The sequence below is a fragment of the Chiloscyllium plagiosum genome, unplaced genomic scaffold (assembly GCF_037043375.1).
Source record: "Chiloscyllium plagiosum isolate Xiang-an unplaced genomic scaffold, Cpla_swu_hap1 HiC_scaffold_5, whole genome shotgun sequence".
Taxonomy (NCBI): domain Eukaryota; kingdom Metazoa; phylum Chordata; class Chondrichthyes; order Orectolobiformes; family Hemiscylliidae; genus Chiloscyllium; species Chiloscyllium plagiosum.
The window spans coordinates 36,806,810-36,830,824 of NW_028270143.1; the positions used below are offsets into that span (position 1 = coordinate 36,806,810).

The window sequence follows — 24,015 nt, forward strand, 5'->3', positions numbered from 1 at the left end:
GGGCGGGGTTAGGTGTGGGGGTGGAGAGATCGGCATGGGGGTGGGGTTAGGCGTGGGGGCGGAGATGCATGCGGTATGGTCGTTGTGCAGGCGAGTGACGTCACTGGGGGCGGGAGTAGATGCGGCGACGGCAACTCCGGGGGTGGAAGTGGCTGCGGCGAATGCACAAACGGTGTTGTTCCCGGTGGTTGTGGACCCCGCGGAGTCCGCGAATTTGTCGGCGATGATCTTCCTGTCGATCGTGGAGGCTGCATGGTCGGTGGGGGCGGAAGTGACGTCATGGTTCGTGGCGGCGGTTGCTGCAGCAGCCGCGTGGTTAATGGCACCAGAGCGCTTCCGGAGGCCGATGGAAGATTCTGGAACGGTTGAGGAATCTGGACTGTGGGGGTAAGTTCATGAAAGTTTTTGGTCGCCACCAGGACAGAACCCCACTGGTCCTCACCTACCACCCCACCAACCTCCAGATACATCGTATCATCCTTCGTCATTTCCGCCACCTCGAAACGGACCCCACCACCAGGGATATATTTCCCTTCCCTCCCCTCCCCTATCAGCTTTCCGGAAAGACCATTCCGTCCGCGACTCCCTCGTCAGATCCACACCCCCCACCAACCCAACCTCCACTCCCGGCACCTTCCCCTGCAACTGCAAGGAATGCAAAATGTGCGCCCACACCTCCCCCCCTCACTTCCCTCCAAGGCCCCAAGGGATCCTTCCATATCCGTCACAAATTCACCTGCACCTCCACACACATCATTTACTGCATCTGCTGCACCCAATGTGGCCTCCTATACATTGGGGAGACAGGCCGCCTACTTGCGGAATGTTTCAGAGAACACCTCTGGGACACCCGCACCAACCAACTCAACCACCCCGTGGCTGAACACTTTAACTCCCCCTCCCACTCCGCAAAAGACATGCAGGCCCTTGACCTCCTCCATCGCCAGACCATGGCAACACGACGCCTGGAGGAAGAGCGCCTCATCTTCCGCCTCGGAACCTTCCAACCACAAGGGATGAATGCAGATTTCTCCAGCTTCCTCATTTCCCCTCCCCCCACCTTATCTCAGTCCCAACCCTCAGACTCAGCACCGTCTTCTTGACCTGCAATCTTCTTCCCGACCTCTCCGCCCCCACCCCCTCTCCGGCCTATCACCCTCAGCTTAACCTCCTTCCACCTATCGTATTCCCAACGCCCCTCCCCCAAGTCCCTCCTTCCTACCTTTTATCTTAGCCTGCTTGGCACACCCTCCTCATTCCTGAAGAAGGGCCCAAAACGTCGATTCTCCTGTTCCTTTGATGCTGCCTGACCTGCTGCGCTTTTCCAGCAACACATTTTTAAGCTCTTCCATGATTGTGACATCTGGACAAACACCAAAATGTTTGTGTACAAAGCAGTGGTGATCCCAATGCTCCCGTATGCATCAGAAACTTGGACAACATACCGATGACATCTGTAGGTACTTAAAAGTTCCATCAACGCTGCCTTCGAAACATCTTGAATATCAACTGGAAACATAGAAGAACCAATGTTAGTGAGCTGAATGAAGCAAAAACAACAAGCATTGAAGTCTACGTCATCAAGAACCAACTAAGATGGAGCAGTCATGCTGTTCAGATAAAAGACAAACATCTGCCGAAACAAACCTCCTACTCCCAGCATTAAGAAGGCAAATGTAAAAGAGATGGACAACAGAAGTGATTCAAAGATGTTTTGAAAGCCAACATGAAAAATGTAAATCAACATCAACAATTAGGAAACCAATGCCAAGGACACGAAAACCTGGCAAACCATCATCCGAGAAGCAACGTTTGAAGCCAACAGATGTGCAGAACTAGAAGAAAATAGAAGAAAATGGAAAGCAAGGCAGAAACAACCAAAGCCTGATCTACCATCTGGAACAACTTGTCTTGAATGCAGAAGAATTTTCAAAGCCAAGATTGGACTCATAAGCCACCTGAGAGCCCATAAATAGATCAACGGAACGAAAACCATCATCCTCGACCTCGAAGGATAGCCACGATTACTTGCTATTTTATCCTCAAGGTTTATTTCCTATTTTTGATCATTTTTTTGGGGTTTTAAAACTTTCCCAATCCCCTGCGTTACTATTAATCTTTGCTACATTATAGGTGGGTAGCGTTTGGTCCCAGGGTCTGCAAAGGCTCAGCTACTCTTTAATAATATTAACCTCAATGGGATACAGCTATGGCTGAGGTGGTAGCTACCCCTTTGTCTACGATGGATGTTGTTTGCTATCCCCCATATTTCCTTAATCTATTATTTTGTTTTGCTTTCCCTTGAATGGACACACACACACACGTGGAGGTTGCCCTCTTTCTTATAAGCAGTGGTTGTAAGCTTTTTGCTTATCCTGTCTAAAAAGGAACTGAGTGACCTGTCTTCACCCTGGAGAGAGCAGGTTGATTGCTGATTAAATGGTTTTGTGTCAGAAGTCTGAATTTAGCTGAACACAGCCCTTGCTGACTGCAGAGTTGCGATTTTGTTTTAAACCAAGTATGAAGGTTGAAACATGTTTAAAGTGGTGGATTTCCAAGATGCAAAAGTTGAACATCTACCAAATGACAGAAAATTCTCAACCCTGAATACATTTGAAAGCTTAAACAATGATGGTCAATTTAATAGACAACTTGGCTTTCCAGATTGGAGATCTATGATGAATCACAACCATTAAAATATATTGACACAACGATATATGAACTAATATTTGAAATTGTCACAACCTTAAATGCTTACCTGTTAGAAGGTCCCTGACTTCTTAGCAGGAAGTCCCCCGGTGAAAACAAACTCTTCAGTGACATGGACTCTTTATGTTTCCAAAGTCCTCACCAGCATACAAAAGGAACAGGGGTGAGAAAGTTCAGATTTCCTAGAGACCTCACATAAAGTCAGGTTCACCTGTGGGTGATTTAAAGTATTTCCAACTCAACTTCTGAAAGGCCACAAAAAATACAGCATGGGGTTAGGAAACACTGAAGAGTAAAATTCAAAACAAAAATTTCCAAGTTCTGCTGTTCATGAACTTATTTTTGTCTCCACTATCAGACCCAAATTCAGCAGCTTGGTTTAAAAGCTACTAACAGATGCACTCCCACTTGGGCATTCTGTATACTTCTGCCAATACTCACCTCCAATCCCAGTAAATTAGTAACACTAATCCCAGAAGATCAGAAACTAAGAATCAAGCCCAATGTTTTCATTGCATATTTGTAAGGACTTTTCCTTTGCTCAGCTCATCAACATTGAGGCTAATGGTAATAGCCCTAACAGCGGTTGAGGTCTGCTTGCCACATCCTGATAAATTTGCATTCAAATAGAAAAGTGTTGACATGTAAAATGTGCTGCTACTCATCGATTTAATTGCCTGGAAGAAATGACCAATGACCGAATACTAAGTGTAATCATCAGATGAAGCAGAATTTGAAGCTTTTTAATCATCCAATCCCTAGTTTGAAAACATTCCTGGTCTTGCTTTTAATATTTCTATTTTTAAAATTAAGACTGCACAACTGGGATGTAAGCTACTTATACAAAATGTTTATACTGTTCGGATTAATCACAAACTTTTGGCACAAACTATAAAATTTTTCCTCATGGTTCACTATGTCGACATATGTACAAACTGTGCAAGATTCATAAAGGTCATACTCCATTACTCACGATCTGAGCTATGATTGGTTACGTACGAACCTTTGAAGAAAGGTGGTAGAAATAAGACAAAGAATTCCAGACCAATGATTCTCACTTCTGTTCTAGGGAAACTATGGGTGAAATAAGGTAATACTAGCAAATTTAGACTATCTATTTACTCACTGAGGCGCAGAACAGCAAGCAGAATGAATGAGGCTGCTCACTGCATTTAGGAACTGATATAAAGACAAGCCAAGCACACCATGTGAATGTGGAGAGGCTATGGTGAGATCTGGTTAGAGGTAAAGGTTCCTTTGAAAAGTAAATTTAACTATTTCGGTTAGATACCCACAGATATTAAAAACATTTTGATTTATTTGGAGATAACCATGAAAGACTCCGTCACGAATAGCAAGAAAAAGATATACCTTTAAAGAAACATGGAGATGACATGCATAAGCTATTAACTAAATTAGCATTCAACCACAGACAACAAAAAGACATGAACAATTAGTTAATCATTGAAGAAAGCCTAGAAAGACGTCTGGCAGCATCACACCTGGGCATGAAAATTAATTGCTATCTACAGAACGATTACTGGGACCATTCAACTAGTTAAAATAGTAAAGATCCTTATCACATGAATACTACTAGAGATAAAACACTAAAGGACAGAAAAGGGCTCTTTTGGTACAGTGCAATGTCCCTATCTCTGAATTGGAGACCCAGATTCAAGTTCCACCTGCTCCAGAGGTGTGTCATAATATTTCTAAATGGGTTGATTAAAGAAAAAAAGGACAGTGAAATGAAACTACTGATAAAATAATCCTTTCTTAAGGATTTAAGATTGTGGGACCCTCAGAAAATATTTTTCAAAAGATACTTTATCACCATTTGTCAAAATTGTATAATTAGTAAATCTGTTACATTACATATGATATACACTTCAGTGAGAGTACTTTCTGAACAGAGAAATTCCTGACTCTTAAACTATCGGGGATATTAACAACATAGCAAAAGGTTATTAAAATGAAGTAGGCTGTGTGGAGGCAGGTAACATTCTCAGATATCTTCTTCCCTTGTGGGATGGTTACATAAATCCGAAATTAAACATTTGTGAAATTGGTTTGCTTGAATTAAACGCATATAAGTCAGAATCCCTTCAGTGGGGAAACAGGCCATTTGGCCCATTGAGTCCACATCCACGTTCCCACCCTCTCCCTGTAACCTTGCATTTCCCATAGCTAACACATCTAGCCTGCATATCCTAGACCAATTTAAATGGCCAATTCACCTAACCTGCACATCTTTATACTGTAGATGAAAGCCGAGCACCCAGAGGAAACCCAAGCAAACGAGGGGAGAATATGCAAAACTCCACACAGTTGCCCAAGGGTGGAATCAAACTCAGGTCCCTGGCCCTGTGAGGCAGCAGTGCTAATTACTGAGCCATTGCGCAGTCTCTCCCATGGCGAATCTTTTAGCCTGCACATCCTGGAAGTTAACACCGAATTATTCCTGATCTGAGTTAGCTCTAAATGTATGTTAAATGCTATAAATCACAAAGCCCCTCCAATAAAATAACATTCATATTGACAAGGCCTAGAAAAGCTGGCTGATGTTCAAGAGTAGAATAGCTATACACACGAGCATCATCTAATAGAACCTAACAGCAGTAGCTGGAGTCCCCGGTTAGCCTGGTGCCCAAGCTGAATGACTACACAAAGCTCTGCACTGACTACCAAAGATACAGACCAGAGTTGACTCCAATTCTATACCCTAGCTGGAAGCTTGCATCGATAGGGTAGGTAAAGCAGCTTACATTTGTGGTATAATTACTTAACAGTCACTGGTGGGTTTCCTTGATTACCAACGCAAAGACCTTAGTAACTCCAGACTGAGTATAACAGTGTCAAATCATGCCTTTCAGACTCTAAAATGCTGTAACAATCTTTTAAGGTATGATGAATGAAATGGTGGCAGGCTTATTGTGTAATGTAACTTGATGATGTCTTTCTGTGCAGCAAACTTGAGAAACACGCTTAGAACAATTGGAAGCCCTCTTCATGAAAATATGCATGTTTCTTTTATCAGCAATACCCATAACTATGTCTTCCTTTTTTGCTGGCACTGAAGTACAGTTGAATCTTCAGAGAAGATCAGAACCATAATAAAAATAATAAAATTAAAATAACAATTAGAATACTAATCATTTCATATATTTGATCCTGCCACTGTTTATCCTTCAGATGAACAATGGTCCTGATACCATTTTTCTGCTGAATTCCCTTATTCTTTATTTCCTTTTTTTTTTCAAGTCCACTCTGAAACATTGACATGGTTTCTGCTTCAAACATTAACTCCAATGATACATTCTGCAGTTCAAGTTTGGATATCCCTTCATTCTACATACCGAGACACTGGAAACTGTTTGTCTACCTTGTCTCATTTATTCTTAAATTTCACATCCCATTATATGTAAATTCTAACCAAAATAACCCTACATGTTGAAGTCTGGACTTGTATTTTCTCAAGATTAGAGTGGTGCTGGAAAAGCACGGCAGGTCAAGCAGCATCCGAGGAGCAGGAAAATTGACCTTTCAGGCAAAAGCCCTTCAGGCAAAAGCCCTGATGATTTTCCTGCTCCTCAATTGCTGCCTGACCTGCTGTGCTTTTCCAGCACCACTCTAATCTTGAGTCTGATCTCCAGCATCTGCAGTCTTCACTTTCACCTTGTATTTTCTCAAACCTGGTATGAGCACCTTCCAACTGCACTGGACCTTCTGTGTCACCTTGACATATGCAATTCAATGTTTACCCTTTCTTCCTCACCAGGAATACTTAAGGGCAAAATCTAACATCTAACCTCATTATACTTCTTTGGTGGTAGTGGAAGAAGGGAGATATTGAATGCAAACTCCTTCCAATCATAAATAAATGAGGCATAGTACTCAAACTCTCACCACTCATCAAATATTTTCAAGATGAGTGATCTGTAGTTTTTTATTTAAAAATGAATGCAGCTAATTCTCAAAGCATATCTTTCTATATAAAATACTCCCTGAATCCTCTAAGTTAAAGAAACAATATATCAGCATAAATAAATGCCTCTGAACATTTATATTCAATAATTACCAAAAAAAAAACAAACGCTGTCTCTGATATAGAATTGCATCACCATCAGTACACTGGGTGAAAAATCACAGTATGGACAACATAATACTGAAGAACCAGCTGCACTTTAGAATTACTCATTAACTATTCTCTCAAATTTACAAGACGGGTTTCGGAGAAAAGTGAATGACCCGGCAGATAATGGGTTCATGTACATCTAGGAGCTAATGGATTTCAAATTATGCTTTGCTGCTGCAAAGGAAGGTCCATAATCAAGCTTCACCATTCCACCCTCTGTTAATAGCTGTTCACTTAACAATGTGGAATTAGAAAGCAAACACTTAGAGAGATGAGGGAAAATGATGATGGCTAAATGTTGATAATTTATGGCAAAGCATAAAATAGAACATGAAGCACTTACTGATTTTAATACCTTCTGTAATTAAGCCTAAAATATGTTAGTTACAACTACATGTACTGCCAATTGACATGGGAAATGAATTTAATACCTGATACTTTTTAAGGTTGACTGTACTACCAAAGTAATTCGTTATTTGTACAGAAAGTGCAATGTAAAATAGAAAATGCACACCATACTATTTTTATTAAACTGACATAACCAAAAACTTTAGATATGCTATTATATATACTTCCGGAGCATCATGTATCCAGATAGCTGACATTTTACCAACAAAAAGAGAAATTGCTGGAAAATCTCAGCTGTGGTGAGAAAACAGAGTTTTTCTCTGGAGGCAGGTCAGAGAAACTTCACTAAAATGATCCCTGGTATGGAGGGATTGTCTTAACAAGTTATTACTCCTGCCATGAGAGTCCAGGAGAGTCTCAGCATAAACAGGCACCAATCATGGACTGAGATGAGGAAAAAATTCTTCTCTCAGAGGTTTGTGAGATTTTGGAACTCTTTGACACAGAAAGCTGTGAGTGCAAAGGTCCTGTGAAAATTTATGACTGAGATAGATTCTTAATCAGTAGAGGAATCAGGGACAACAGGGAAAACACAGGAAAGTGGACATGGGGCATGCCGGATCAGCCATGATCCTAGTGAATGGCAGAGCAGGCTCAAGTGGCTGAACAACATACTGCTGTTCTTTCTTCTATGGTCTTACTGTTTAGAGTCCAGTAACCATCTTCTATACCCTAGAAGGATCATTGGACTTGAATCATTATCTTTGCTTTCTCTCTACAGATGCTGTTAGACCCGTTAAGTTTCTAAGCAATTTCTGTTTTTCTTTCAGATTTTCAGCATCCACAGTCGTCTGTTTTGTTTTTGACATTTTACTAACTTGGCATATATATGTAGATGTACTTTATGCTGGTATCTACTTTAGAGATTGAAGGTCTTTCTATCTGCACCCTTAAAGAGTACAAACGTTAGGGCAAAATAATTGTAGAAAGATCTGCGAAAATAGTACAGTACATTTCTATGACTTAAATGCTAATAAGAGAGTAACAATAGTAAGAATTAAATCTTTGGCATTTATCCTTCAAGTACATTTTTAAAATATCTTGGCATGTTGTTTCAAAGCCAAATACACTATGATGCATTGAAGTCATCTGAACTGGGTAACAATTATGTGAGATGAATACAAAGGTTCATCTGCCAAACGCTTCTGTTGTGCATTAGGAACTTTATTCCAATCCAGAGTAGAAAACTGCATAATTGATCTTCGTCTCATTTGTGAACCAATAATATCCTCAGAAAGCTCTCTGAAACGTATCAAATTGAAATAAAACAACACAATATTATTCTTACATTTCAAAAACCAATTAAAAAGTCAATTTGCATTCAACTGAAATTCAAATATGTCAAAGAGTTGCTAATTTTCTTAAAGTCAAATCTTCCAAAGATAAATTGAAAAAATAGAAACTATTTTGCCATTAAGATACTTCCAACTGTGTTACAGGGACAGGATACTCCATTCTAATATGCGCCAAACATTTAGCATCAATTAGCTACCTGTGTTTTTTTTCTCAGAGGCAGACTTTATTATATTCTGAGGAATGGTCACTCGACCCAAAACATTAACTCTGATTTCTCTTCATGGATGCTGCCAGACCTGCTGAGCTTTTCCAGTAATTTCTGTTTTAGTTTATTATATATCAACCCCCTCCAGACAAGTGTAGAGGCAGCAGAGAGCTTTGAAGACCCATCTCAGGAGCAGCACACTACTTGGAAACTCCCCCAAAAAATCTATTATGAAACTTTGTGACCTAATGCAAAAGGACCTATGGTCACTTTGAGTCGGCCTTATATTCTATTTGCAATAAAATCTCAGAAACAGCTGCAAACTATATTTCCAGAAAGATCTGCTTAGGGAAGAAGGCTTGAAAATTTTAATAAAGGAGCTTGCTCATATATGCATAATTAAAACAATAGACAAATGTGGTAACCTAGAAAGCCAATAAAAGTTGATCAACAGTTTCAACATAGTTGATACCTGACAAAGAACACTCTCTCATTTTGATCAACATTCCTTACACATTACCATATGTAGCAAGCATAAGGAAACCTATTAACAGAATGTAAACTGGGATGTGAACATTTCATACTAATGTCTGAATTGTTTGTGACACAACATACTTGTTTCTCCATTTAGGAGCAGGTGTTTTATTCAGCAGCCTTCCAATACAACAAAAGTAGTCGTGTTGGAATATGTTATTTATTATGTTATTTATTATGATTCTCAATAATACTGCCCCATCTCTAATGAACTAAATTTATGACCATGTAAGTGACATACTGTAGCTTATGAGGGTGATATGGAGGGAATTGTAAGTTTATCATTTAGATGACTTCTACTGTTTTAGGTTTGCATATTCCTTGTACTTCTGTTTCTTGAGCATTAACTGAGATACACTTTACATTTTCACAATATTTTAGTTCCCTGCAAATCTTCAGACACAATCCACAGTACCAGATGTAACTTAACATAGGTTTCCATAGGAAATTTTTATGCGTACTATGATAATGAAAGGTGAAAACCTGAGGAGAGTAAGAATTTGAATTTCTGCACACAAACCTAGGTTATGTGCTTAACAATCTATCTTACTGCGAGTCAAAGTGAAAACAGCTCTTAAAGTGGAAGGAGTTGGTAGTGTAAATGTTTCACTAGAAAACCAGAATCCAAAAAACAATAAAGAATAGCCAGCAGACATTTCAAAAGGGTAGGCCTTGCTTAACTAAATGTATTGAACTCTTTGCAGAAGTAACACATAAGGCGACAAGATAATGATATGGGTATAATATGTACAGCCTTTCAAAATCCTTTATTAGGCACATGGTAGACTCACGACTGGCCTTCAGTGCAACTGGACTAATTAGTGAAACCACTAATTATGCAGATTTATAATCTTGAAAAATTATCCAGGTCATAAAAATACAAATAATGCCCTGGTTTCATTTCTAAAGGAGTACAACTGAAAAGTAAGAAATGTTGATAAACATTCATAAATTTTACAAAATGGATAAGGATTACACCTTGGATAAGAACAAATTATATGAACAAGTGGATATGTTCTATTTGAACTTTCAGAAGGCTTTGAAAAGTACCCTCATAAGACATTAGTTGGTAAAGGGAGAGAGTGTGGAATAGGTGGAATACATCAGCACAAATGGAGAATTGGTGGACAGACAGGAAATGAGTGGTGGAATAAGCAGGTCTTTTTCTATCTGGCTGGTGGTGACTAGTGGGTTACCACAAGGATCTTGGGTCTCAAGTATATATAACAGATATAAATTACATGGCCAAGGGAACCAAATGTAGTATTTCCGACTTTGCTGACGACGCAAAACTGGGCAGGCTTGAGAGTTGTGAAGAGGATGCAAAGAGGCTTCAAGGTGATTTGGACAAGTTGAATGAGTGCACCTACACATGCTAGATAGATTGAGGTAAAGATAAGGCTGCCACAGTTCTATTGGACCATAATGCTGTTCTCTCATCATAGGTGACCTGAGGGTCACCACACCTTGGACAAGGGAAGATGTTTAGGAGGGTCCTTCATGCTAACTTCATCCGGTGGCATCACTCTATATCACAACAGTCATCCAGCCAGTTGAGAATACATCATGACTAAATGTGAAATTATACACTTCAGTATGAAAAACTGGAAGGAAAAATATTACTTAAATGGGGGTATTGTGGGAAGTGTGGATGCACGAAAGGGATCCTGCTGTCCTTGCACACAGTGGATGGGCAAGTACAGCAAGCAGTTAGAAATGCTGGCCTTTATTGCAAGAGGAGTTGAGCTCAGAAGTAGGGATGTCTTACTGCAGTTATGTGGTGATTTGGTATAGTATTGCACATAGTTATCATCTCCATACCTAAAAAAGAAGAGCAGATACTGGGGATAGCAGGACTGTCTATGAGGAGAGATTGTTTCAGCTGGGACTGTAGTTATGAGAGTTTCGACAGATGAGGGAGGGGTCTGATTGAAACATCAAATTCTAATAGGGCTGGGCAGAATAGATGCCATGAGGATGTTTCCCTTGGTTGGGCAGTCTAAAACCAGGGAAACACAGTCTCAAGGTATGGGTAGACCATTTAGGGCTGAGATGAGACTAGAGCCCATTATAAAGGATCTTATAGTGCAGTACTTAGAAAACAGTGGTAGAATTAGTCAGAGTAAATATAGATTTACAAAAGGTAAGTCATGCTTGTCAAATCTGTTGGAGTTCTTCAAGGATGCATGGAGTTGATTGGGAAGCCAGTGGATGTGGTTTATTTGGACTATAAGAAGGCTTTAGCCACGATCATGTTGAATGGCGAGGTAGATTCAAGAGGTTGCATGGCCTGTTCCTGTTCTTTTCTTCTTTGTTTCTATTTCGTCATTCAAAGAGTAGTGAAACTGTGGATTTTTTTTAATGCAGAAGGCTGTGGAGGCCAGGTCACTGAATATATTCATTGAAAGGGAGACTTTCTTTGCTAGATTTTTAAACATGCCAAGAAGTTTAGGGAGTAAGTGTGAATATGACATTGAGATAGAGGAGCAGTTACGATCAAACTGCATGGCGGAGCAAACTGAAAAGGTCCAATAGCCTGCTCCTGCTCTTTGTTTCCATGTTGAAATTAGAAGAAAAAATATTCTATCAAGAAATATTCATTTATAGTTTGGGGTACTTTTCTCAAGAAAAGAGAGGACTCAGAGATAAATCTACTCAACAGATCCAGCAGGATACATGTACAGAAAATATTTCCATTTGTAGGAAAGCCCAAAATTCAATGCCATAAACGTAAGTGACTAATGAATCCAAGACAGAGTTCAGGAGAATCTTCTTTACTGAAAACTGACTAGAATTATGTCCTATTCCACTGGCAGGTCAAACCCAGCAGAGGTACAGTGGTATACAGTCGGGAGAGAGTTGCGCTGGGAGTCTTCAACATTTGACTCTGAAACTCCATGAAGTCTTGTGGCTTCAGGTTAATCATGGACAAGGAAACCTCTTTGGTTCCTGATGAAGTGCTTTTGCCCGAAACGTCGATTTTCCTGCTCCTCGGACGTTGCCTGACCTGCTGTGCTTTTCCAGCACCACTCTAATCTTGACTCTAATCTCCAGCATCTGCAGTGCCCACTTCAGACAAGGAAACCTCCTGCTGATTACCACGTACTGTCCTCCCTTGGCTAATGAATCGGTACTCCTCCATGTTGGAACAACACTTAGAGGAAGCACTGAAGATTGTAAGGGCACAATAGTATCTGAATGGGGCATTTCAATGTTCACCACCAAGAGTGGCTTGGCAGCAGTACTATAGATTGAACTGGTTGGGTCCTAAAAGACATAGCTACTGGACTGGGTCAGGGGCAGTTGGTGATGGAACCAATAAGAGGGAAAAACTTACTTGACCTCATCCTTAACAATTTCTAAGATGCATCTGTCAATGAGAGCACAGTTATGGGTGATCACACCACAGTCCTTGTGGAGTCAAAATCCTGCCTTCACACTGAGAATAACCTCTATTATGTTGTGTGGTACTATCACTGTGCTAAATGGGACAGACTTTGAACAACAATTTCAGACCCAGCACTCAAGACTGGGCATCCACGAAGCACTGTGGGCCATCAACAGCAGCAGAACTGTACTCCATCACAATCTGTGACCTCATGCCCGCATATCCCCCACACAACTATTACCATCAAGCCAGGGGATCAACCTTGGTTCAATGGAGAGTGCAGGAGGGCATGGCAGGAGCAGCATCAGGCATACCTGAAGGTGAGGGTGAGGACTGCAGAAGCTGGAGTTTTTATCAAAGTCTAGAGAGTTGTGCTGGAAAAGCACAGCAAGTCAGGCAGCATCCAAGGAGCAGAAGAATCGGCCTTTCTGGTCAAAGACCTTCTTCAGGAATGACATCTAAAGGAATACCTGAAGGTGAGGTGTCAATCTGATGAAGCCATTTCTATTTCTATGCTAAACAACATAAGCAGCAAGTGATAGAGCTAAGTGATCCCATGACCAACAGATCAGATCTAAACTCTGTAGCCCTGCCACATACAGTCATGAATGTTGGTGGATAATTAAATAACTCACTGAAGGAGGAGGAGGCTCCACAAATATCCCTATCCTTAATGATGGAAGAGTCCAGCACATCACTGCAAAAGCTAAGGCTGAAGCTTTCGCAGCAGTCTTCAGCCAGAAGTACTGAGTGGATAAACCATCTCGGCCTCCTCCAGTGATATCCAGCATTAGTTACCAGACTTTAGCCAATTCGATTCACTCCACATGATATCAACAAACAGTTGGAGATACTGGATACTGCAAAAGCAAAGGGCCCTGACAACATTCCAGCAATAGTACTGAAAACTTGTGCTCCTGAGCATGCCACTCCCCTAGCCAATCTCTTCCAGTACAGTTCCAACACTGGTATCTACCCAACAATGCAGAAAATCACCCAGGTACGTCCTGTACATAAAAAGCAGTACAAATCTAACCTGTCCAATTATCTGCCCCTTAGTCTACTCTCAATCATCAGTAAAGTGATGGAAGGGGTCATCAACGGTGCTATTAAACAGTACTTGCTCAGCGACACGCAGTTTGGGTTCCAGGGCCACTCAGCTCCTGACCTCATTACAGCCTCGGTTTAAATATGGACAAAAGAGCTGAATTCCAGAGGTGAGGTGAGAGTGACAGCCCTTAACAACAAGGCTGCATTCGACCAAGTGTGACATCAAGGAGCCCTGGCAAAACTGGAATCAGTGGGTATCAGGGAGCAAACTCTCCAGTGGTTGGAGTCATACCCGACACATAGGAAGATAGTCGTGGTTGCTGGAGGTCAGTTATCTCAGCTCGATGACATCTCTGCAGGAGTTCCTCAGGGTAATGTCCTAGGCCCAACCATCTTCAGCTGCTTCATCAATGACCTTTTCTCCATCATAAGGTCAGAAGTGGCAATGCTCGCTGATGATTGCACAATGTTCAGCACAATTTGCAACTCATCAGACACTGAAATAGTCCATGTTCAAATGCAACAAGATCTTAACAATATCCAGGCTTGGGCTGACAAGTGGCAAGTAACATTCACGCCACACAAACGTCAGGCTATGACCATCACCAATAAGAGACAATTTAACAACCACCCCTTGACATTCAATGGTGTTACTATCATTGAATCCCCCATTATCCAGATCCTGGGGTTATCATTGACCAGAAACTCAACTGGCCTCATGACATAAACACAGTGGCTACAAGAGCAGGTCAGAGGCTAGAAATATTGTGGTGAGTAACTCACCTCCTGACTCCCCAAAGCCTGTACACCATCCACAAGGCAGAGGTCAGGAATGTGATAGACTACTCCCCACTTGCCTGGAGGAGTGCAATCCCAACAGCACTCAAGAAGCTTGGCACCATCCAGGACAAAGCAGCATGCTTGACTGGCACCACACCCACAATCATCCATTCCCTTCACCACTGATGCTAATTACAAGGTACACTGCAGAAATTCACTAAGGATCTTCAGACAACAACTTCCAAACCCATGACCGCTTCCATCTAGAAAGACAGGGGCAGCAGACATATGGAAACATTACCGCCTTCAAGTTCTCCTCCAAGCCACTCACCATCCTGATTTAGAAATATATTGGTGTTTCTTCACTGTCGCTGGGTCAAAATCCTGGAATTCCCTCCCTAATGTTATTGTGGGTCAACCCACAGCAGATGGATTGCAGCGGTTCAACAAGGCAGCTCATTACCACCTTCTCAATGACAACTTGGCACGGGCAATAGATCCTGGGACCCACATCCCATAAATGATACCATATGGAATGCTAATGATATTTCTTATCGATGCATTTAAGGAGAAGCAGATGAGTGAGAAAAAAACAGGATACATTGAAAAAGTGAAATGAGAGAAGACTTGTGCGGAGCTTCTACACTGCCACAGACCAATTGGGTCAATGACATTTTTTTGTGTTGCATTTCAATCTATGTATTTCAACTTAAATTCAATCTTCCTAAAACTGAAATAATGCCAACTGAACAAGTAAAGTAATGATAAAAATATGGAATTATTATATCATTTCCCAAGGATATCTATAAATAGCTATTTAATTAGGAAATGAAAACAAAGAGGAACAAATTGAACTGATTACATTTTATCTACTTTATGAACCCTGGTTAAGAAACCCAAAAGAGACAAATCAGGTGCATAGCAAATTCAGAGGGAGGCAGGTTAGAATAAGTAATATGAGCAGAGGAGTTAAGATGGCCAGTATCACACATCAACAGTTCTCAATGAAAAGGTCAGGAGTGAGCAAGAGAACAGAAATGAGGGTTCAGGTGAAGAGTACTGGAAGAAAGTGAGGACTGCAAATGCTGGAGAGCAGAGTCAAGAGTCTGATGTTGGAAAAGCACAGCAGGTCAGGCAGCATCCGAGGAACAGAAGAATCGATGTTTCAGGCATAAACCCTTCACAGGAAGAGTACTGGAGACAGGTAGAAAGATCCACTGATTGTGGGGGCATTTCTGACCAAAAAGGTTCAGAAGTTGTCATATTTGATTCAAAATGTTAACTTTGTTTCACTGTCCTGAGATGCCAGCCAATCTGCTGAATATTTCCAGCACTTTATTTTTACTTCAGATTCAGCATTTATAGAATTTTATTTTAATTTTAAATCAGGTGCACGTCTAATGGTCAACTGGGTTCACTGGTTCTTGGGGTGGTTTATCTGTTACAGGAAGCTGGACTAACCCTCACTTGATTCCAGTTATCATTCAGTACAAGCTCTACAAAACCAATTGTTAGGTTTTTGTTTTGTGACATTGCATGTTTCAGATAGTTAAATCCCATTGTTTACTTCAGCACACAATTCGAAAACCCCAACATCTAGTACTTTCTCAATTTGCTTTGAAACAAATAGCAACAGAAAAATACGACTGTATATTGTGGCAACGATCGATCAATTGACTGAGCAGTTTCCTGATATCTTCTGATGACATATCTGACCTCATTCCACATGGAGCACAGTAAGAGAAAAACGTTAGTTAAAAAAAACTAAATTCTCAACTTGCTTCATAGTTGCAACTATTGTTAGGCATGTTTCTAAAACACTTTAAAATTTCTTAGTATGAATTGAAGAAGGTACAAACCTGATCATTTTGTTCTCTTGGTTTAAAACACCTGAAATAAAATCAAAATTACTTTTTTAAAATTGGCATCAATGGCGTTTTTATAAGGCTGGTGGTCCCTCTGCCCTCGTGTTACGTTTGCATTGTTCCATGTCAGAATTTAATTTTAAGATGATAAACAAAGCTCGACACATTATACAAATATATAAATATAGATAAAATGGAGAATAAATACAAAGAACAATACCTGTACCAGATTGATTTGTATTTTATGACTGAGCTATTTAAAATTAACTCAATTTAGAAAACTGAATGATGCAATAAAATATCCATTCATCTTTGGTACACAGGTTCAAAGCCAAGCCCAGACTAATGAGATAACATAATTTTTTTAATTTGCTGTTTGAAGTCAAATTGTTTTGAACCATTCCAGTAAACGTGGTACAAATATATTACATAAAATTTTCCGAAGGATTTAAACAGAGATGCCAAATGGATAGCTGATACAGGAAACCGAAATGCCACAATGCAAAGTAGGTGTTAGTTTTCTGATTTGACAGCTAATCATTTTCCTAGGATAGAGTAAAAGAAACTATATCTATCCTTTGGGTGTATAACACATATGTACAGTGCTGAAAGATTTCACATCTCAATGGAATAGGGATAAAAAACTCTCTCAACAAAATACAAGTTTCAAAAATACCACTAACATGAATAACCGGTGATATATAAGATAGTGACAAAGCATTATGTTGTATCCAACAAGTGGTGTACAAAGTGGCAGCTGGAGGATTTGTATGTCCATTCGGTAAATTCCTGATTTTAGCTTTGGAGAGTCAAGAAGATTTTTTTTCCAAGAGAAAAGATCTTACAATAAATGGTTATTATTGATCTTGACCCAGTTTGGAATCAGATAATGGCTCAGATCTTCCAATCTTTCAATCATCTGAGACCAGACCAAGATGCATGTCAGGAACCCATCAGAAGACGCAAGAACGCCTGTGGGAATTGTCCAGAGGTTTGAACTTCTGACAGGCAATCTCCCTGCTCCCCAGGACTTTTTGCAAAGGTCCCCAACTCTGAAGTTGTATGAAGAAACTTTAGATGATTCTGCAGTTACTATCTGAAGAGTTATCAAGAAAACGTTAAGACAGATTAAAATCTACTCTAACTCCTAGGTAACTACAGAGCAGACATCCCAGTTACTCACAATGAACACCCATGCTCCTAACTCCCCCCTTGACCATCACTCCATCAAGCCAGCCACCTTCAACATCCACTTGACCACACCCCATCCCCTGACTACCCCTTCCAATGACATTAGCTCCTGATCACCCAACTAACTCACTGACCAGACCTGACTACCTCTGCCCCATGATTTCTCCCACAACCCTAACTTGAATGTTCTCTCATCCTAACTACCTTCCATCGATAAAGTACTAAACACGATCTAATTACCTGCAACCAACCTGTGCCGACTACCCCCAAACCACCTCATGTACCCACCTCAGCAACCTGCCACCCTATCTACCAGCCACCCTCCAAATAAAATTACACACGTACCCATTCATGTAATCACCCATTCACTAACATTCATCCATTCTGTAAAATTCACAGTGGACCATTAAACCTAGCTTACAGCAGCTTGTACTGTATTAAGGGAATATGTGTTTTCTTCTCCCAGCATTACAACTCTGAGAAGGAACTCTGCATTGGACTCTGCATTTACAATTTCTGGAAAAGTGAAGCTCCGAAGACTTGGCAAGAAATTCCAATGTTGCAGTGTGAAAGCTCAAGGCGAGTGGAAGATCCAGGCCAAGATACTTAGCTTTCTGTTGAAGATTATGTTCCTGATACCTACACATTTTTGATTTAGTACAAATTTAACCAGACCATGTTCCAAATTCCATAATCAATAAAATGGAAATATTATAATTGGTAGGACTATTAAGTTTGTAACATCTAAACATTGAAATATGAATAATATTGATTGCCATGACTTTAATTTTACGTCTTTAATTTTAGTTTTATATATTCCAGAAAGAAACATTCTAATTGGGCGTGCTAAGAATTACTTCGATATTATTACCATTAGCTTTACCATTGTGAACACTGACCCGCTTTTGCGGTGAGAGACATTGACACAGTATAGGTTGGCTCTAGCTCCTATGCCGACAACAGGACATTTTCATGAGAACACAATTTGTATAAATCATGCTTATGATATGCTAACATGGTATTGTCCTTTGCAAATATAAATAAATGTGGATAGGAAGATAATGATAACTAGGTGCACACTGTGTCTTGTGTAGCCTGATCTCCATTACTCTTGGATTACTTCATGTTGGGAATCTAAAATTCAAACCTCATACATACATAAAACAAAAAAAAACCTGAAGTAAGACATACCTATCAAATAAGTGAAAACAAAAAGATACCAAATAGCCACAAAAATCCTACTAAAGAATTTCTTAAATATACTTTCATATAGCTTTTGCAAACTGGAGACACCCGTTTTGAGGGGGTAAAAGTTGACACTGTTGTTTTACCAGCATAAACACCAGAAATAATATTGTTCATTTAAACTAAATAATTTGGCATCATTTTCATACAATTAATGCACAGAGGCAAACCCTGCTGGAGTCATCACAGATCCTGACTAGATACTTAGGAGGATTACTTATCCTTTGGAAGGACAACTTCTCTCAAAGCGTGTTGATCCCATGAATGGGTGAAACTAAGGACGGGTCTTGCAATCCAATACCGGAATACTATTAATACTTGCGGGCCATCATAAACAGCAGCAGGATCATATACATCCACAGTCCAGAGTACAGAACAGAACATTGTTTACCTTTCTAGCTTCATTCAGTGTAGAGACCACATGGAGTCAAGGACAGTCAAGAGCTACATGAAACATATCTCAAAAAATATACCAAATCAGTTGTCACATAACCAATAGATCCTTTCAATACGTCTTGCCTTCTGAGAATAGGGAAAAAGAATCAGGCAGTAGCAGAAGACAGAAGGGCTATGAATATTTCCATCTTGAACTATGGTGAAACTCAGAATAAGGATGCAAGAAACAAAACTGAAATATTAATAGACAAAAGTTCCAATGTTAGACCAATCTACTAAACTTCCTTCGAGGTCCTCACCAACACAGATGCTAGGGTTAATCAGTTCCATACATTTATTTTACATTTAAATATGAAATAAAAAATGGACACAGTGAAAGCTATGGGCTCCAAAACACAGGCTGCAATGCTGAAGAAATGTGAATCAATCTTGTTGACACTCTGCTCAATCCTCATGCCACCGCCATCTTAACTGACATTATGTTCCTGATACCTACACAAGATATTTTTGATTTAGTACAAATTTAACCAGACCATGTTCCAAATTCCATAATCAATAAAGTAACTTTAAGGGTTCAACAACAGTGTCAGCTAGTGGCATCTTTGATTACTCACAGTGAATGTTTAGCTCTTTCAGAACTATTCAGAGATAAATAAAACTGCAAATACTGGAATCCAAGGTAGACAAGCAGGAGGTTTGAAGAACACAGCAAGCTAGGCAGCATCAGGAGGTGGAGGACTCGACATTTCAGGCGTAACCCTTCTCCATTTCTGAAGAAGGGTTATATCCAAAACGCTGACTTCTCCATCTCCTGATGCTGCCTGGCTTGCTGGGTCCTTCCAACCTCCTGTTTGTCTACCATTCAGCTTCAACGTTTGTCACAGCCTTAATCCAGCTATGACATGAAAGTTGAGCAGGAAAGGGAAAATAAGAATGCTACACTTAGCAGGCTATCTTTCCCACAACAGCACTGAACCTTGCAAGACACAGCAATTTGTTTAATTGATACTCCTGTCACCAAACTAAATAGCCAACTTCCTCCTCCACTATTGCACTATGGTTTCAACTTCTTTGTAACAGGATGCATCATACTGATCCCACTTCAATAGCACTTCTCAGACTTGCATTTCCTATGTGAAGGACAACAATGGCAATGACATGACAACACCATAAACTCCATGTACTCCAGCAAGACACAACATTTTCTTTCATCATTGATGGGTCCATATTCTGGGATTACCTATTGAATACAATAATGGAAGCACCATCAATGCATGAGCTGCAATGGTTCAAAGAGAAAGTCTGCAATTACTTTCTCAGGTCAACTAAAGAATGGAAATAATCCATATTGGTCTTGTACCATAAGTCAACTTCCCTTCTGGTATTCTTCACATGGTATAAACAGCCCTGTTTATTATAAAACAGCATATTCACTAACTCCTTTTGAAAAGTACATGGGATACTACAGAGGAACCTCGATTATCTGACATTTGATTATCTGAATATCTGATTATCTGGCAAGATCACAAGGTCCCGGTACTTGGCTAAACTATGTTATCCTGCATTCGATTATCTGGAATTCGATTAACTGAATGAAATACTCCCTGGCCGTATTCCTCGGATAATTGAGGTTCCTCTGTACTTTATTTTTTATATAAATCTCCAGCAGTATGCAAAGTGATTTTGTTATAAATAGAGCATACTGATTTTAAACTGCAGCATAAATTAAGGTGAGTTGAACAGTTTATGATTAACCACATCTCGCAGTATTGAAGACAATCAAATATTTGGATTATACTATTTGAAAATAAGTTTAAAAATTCAATTGAAATAAGTTGTCTTTCAAAATAAAAGGTTGCCATCTAGTGGAAACTTAAATGAATTGAAATTTTCTCTTAATTTAAGTTGACATGAATTCACACCTGACCATGTTAGCCACTAACACTGAATAATTAAGAGACAAGGATCTAATTCTGATCTGATCTTGCAGCCATAGCATTGATATAGTTGATCTGATCATTAATAACCATTGGGAATGTTAATTGTGAGATATTCATTAATGCCATTAAATGTCAAAGACTGATGGTTAGGTGTCCTTTTGTTGGAGATAGCTATTGGTTGGCACTTGTGCAGCACAAATGTGACATACTATCAGCCCAAGCCTGAATGTTGCCCAGGTCTTGCAGCACAAAGACTCAGGCAGCTTCAGGAGACCATGCCCATTTCTGAAATTGTGATGAAAGGAAGGTCATTGATAAAGCACCGAAGAAGGTTGACCCTAAGACACCATCCCGAGGAACTCCTACAGTGATGTCCTTGGGCTGAGATTATTGATCTCCGACAACCACAACCATCTTCATTTCCAATTTCCCCCAATTCCTATTTATTCCAGTTTTGCTAAGGCTCCTAGATTATTTACTTGATTGACTGCTACCTTGATGTCAAGGGTAGAGACTCTCAACTCATCTCTGGGGTTCAGCTCATTCGACTCTGCTTGGACTGAGGTTGTCATGAAGTTAGGAGCCAAGTGGCCTTGGTGGGAATCAAACTGAGCATCAATGAGCAGGTTATTTCTTTGGAAGTATTGATAGATAGAAATGTCAACATCTTCTGTAACTTTACATTCAATGGAGAGTTGACTGACAAGCTGGTAATTCGTCAAGTTGAATCTGTTCTCCTTCTTGTGCACCGTATATGATAGGGTAAGGTCCAACATTGGCAGGTAGATGTCAATGATGTAGCTATGCTGAAACAGCTCGATTAGGGGCATGATTAGTTCAGGAACACATGTCTTCAGGATCATTGACAGGAATGTTGTCAGGACCCACAGAAATGTTTAGGTACGCCTGGTGTTGCTCTTGGCATACCCTCCTGCACTCTTCATTCAACCAGGCTTGTCCTCCCAGCCTGATGATAATGTTAGAATAGGCAATATGCCAGGCCATAGCATTACAGATTGTGATTGCCTATAGCACCTCATGGGTGCCCAGTTTTGAGGTGCTAGATTTGTTAGAAGTCTGTTCCATTTAGCCTGGTAGTAATGCCACCAACGGCCAGGACAGGGAGTTACAATATGGTCCAATATTTAGGGTGGTGGGCTGGTAGTGCTCAGTTTAAGAGTGTGGCAAGGGCAGGGATCCAAGTTAGGACCAACACCTGGGTCCGGGGTGACTACTATCTATGCCCATGAGTGCCATCTAACAAGACGGAAGATAACCCCAATGCAGAGAGCAGATTTAATGACTGTGTGGTGGTCAGTCTTACCCAAATTGCTATAGACAGATGCATGTGCAACAGATACATTGATGAAAATTAGGTTTTATATTTTTCTCTCCTAATGGCTCCCTCATCACATGCCACAGACCTAGTCTAGCAGATATGTCTTTTAGGACTCGAGCGCCTCAGTCGACATCAGTGCTACTAAGCTACTCTTGCTGACGGGCACTGAAGTCCCCCCATCCAGAGTACATCTTTTGCTCTTGCCATTCTCAATGCTTCCTCAAAATGCTGCATCAGCATAGCCCATAGTTGACTTGATTTCATGAAGCTGGAGTCAATGTTGAGGACACCCAAGGCAACCCCTCCTGACCATATAGCATTGTAACAGGACATCAGTAGGGATGGTAATGGCAGTGTCTGGAACATTACCTGTAATACATGATTCCATGAAAATGATTATGTCAGGCTGTTGTTTGGCTAGTCTATGCAATCACTCTCCTAGTTTTGGCATAAGCCAAGTTGTTGGTAAGTCAGACTTAGCTGGATGAACAGGCTGTGTAGCAGTTTGACAGAACTGAGTGCCTTGCGAGACCATTTCTACAGGCAGTTAACTCCAGTCATATTACAGTGAGTCTGGAGTCACTTTTGGCCAGACTGGTTAAGGATGATAGATTTCCTTTCCGAAATGATATTAGTGCGCCAGATGAGTTTTATGACAATTGACAATGGCTATGGCCAATATTAGGCTAACTTTAAACTCCAAATATTTATAGAATTTAAATTGTTCATTTGTCATGGTGGCATTCAAATTCATGTATCCTCAACACTTGTCTGTGTTTCTGAATTATTAGTCCAGTGACCTGACCAATTTATCACAATTTCTCTCTAATGATTTTCAGGGAAAGGGGCCATAATTACCTGATGTGTCTGTTATATGATGCCAACCCACAGCCATGTGGCTGACTCTTAACTGTTTCCTAAAATTACCTATCAAGTCACTCAGTGGTCAAAAGGATAGCCCACCATGACATCAAGGGCAATTGGAGATGTCCAATCTTGGCCACATCCCGTAAGTGATTTTCTAACAAAAGAATGTTGAGTAGATCATCAACTCATGGATTATACTGCTGACCCCCTCCCCAATTCTCAATGATGTCCATTTTGCTCGCAGATTTTGATGCGAAAAAAACAAGTTCCGCCTTGATATTAGAGACAGTCACTTTTACTTCATTTCCGAATTCAGCTTTTATCTATGCTTTTACTAATCCTTTACAAGGTCAGGAACAGAGCTATCCTGGAATTACCTAAATTGGGCTGCAATGATCGATGAGATAGTAATTGGCCAGATTAGATTTGTGATCTGGACATACTATTAGGTAGATCTCAGTTTTATAGGCATATTAGAACAACTTGGATTATGGCATAGTTAGTCTGGAGCACAAAGTTTAGTACCTGAACTATGTTGTTGTCCTGGTCTTTGATGCAACCAGTGCACTCTGCTGTTTCTTAATATCACACCGAGTGAGTAAATATAGTCAAGATGGTTTTGAGATGGTGATGGATCACCAAAGGAGATTTGAGATGGTGGTGGATC

The 24,015-nt window shown here is 40.3% G+C and overlaps 1 protein-coding gene across 1 annotated transcript in view; it reads right to left on the reverse strand.

Annotated features, from left to right (window-relative positions):
* Window positions 1-7,173: 7,173 nt before the first annotated feature.
* lrrc72 (leucine rich repeat containing 72) overlaps window positions 7,174-24,015 on the reverse strand; it is a 73,649-nt gene continuing 56,807 nt past the window's right edge. Inside the window, exons 7-8 of the mRNA XM_087987107.1 lie at window positions 16,365-16,395; window positions 7,174-8,494 (exon numbers count right to left, since the gene is read on the reverse strand). Coding sequence (XP_087843233.1) covers window positions 8,338-8,494; window positions 16,365-16,395 — 188 coding nt within the window. The 3' untranslated portion in view covers window positions 7,174-8,337. The remainder of the gene's footprint in view (window positions 8,495-16,364; window positions 16,396-24,015) is intronic.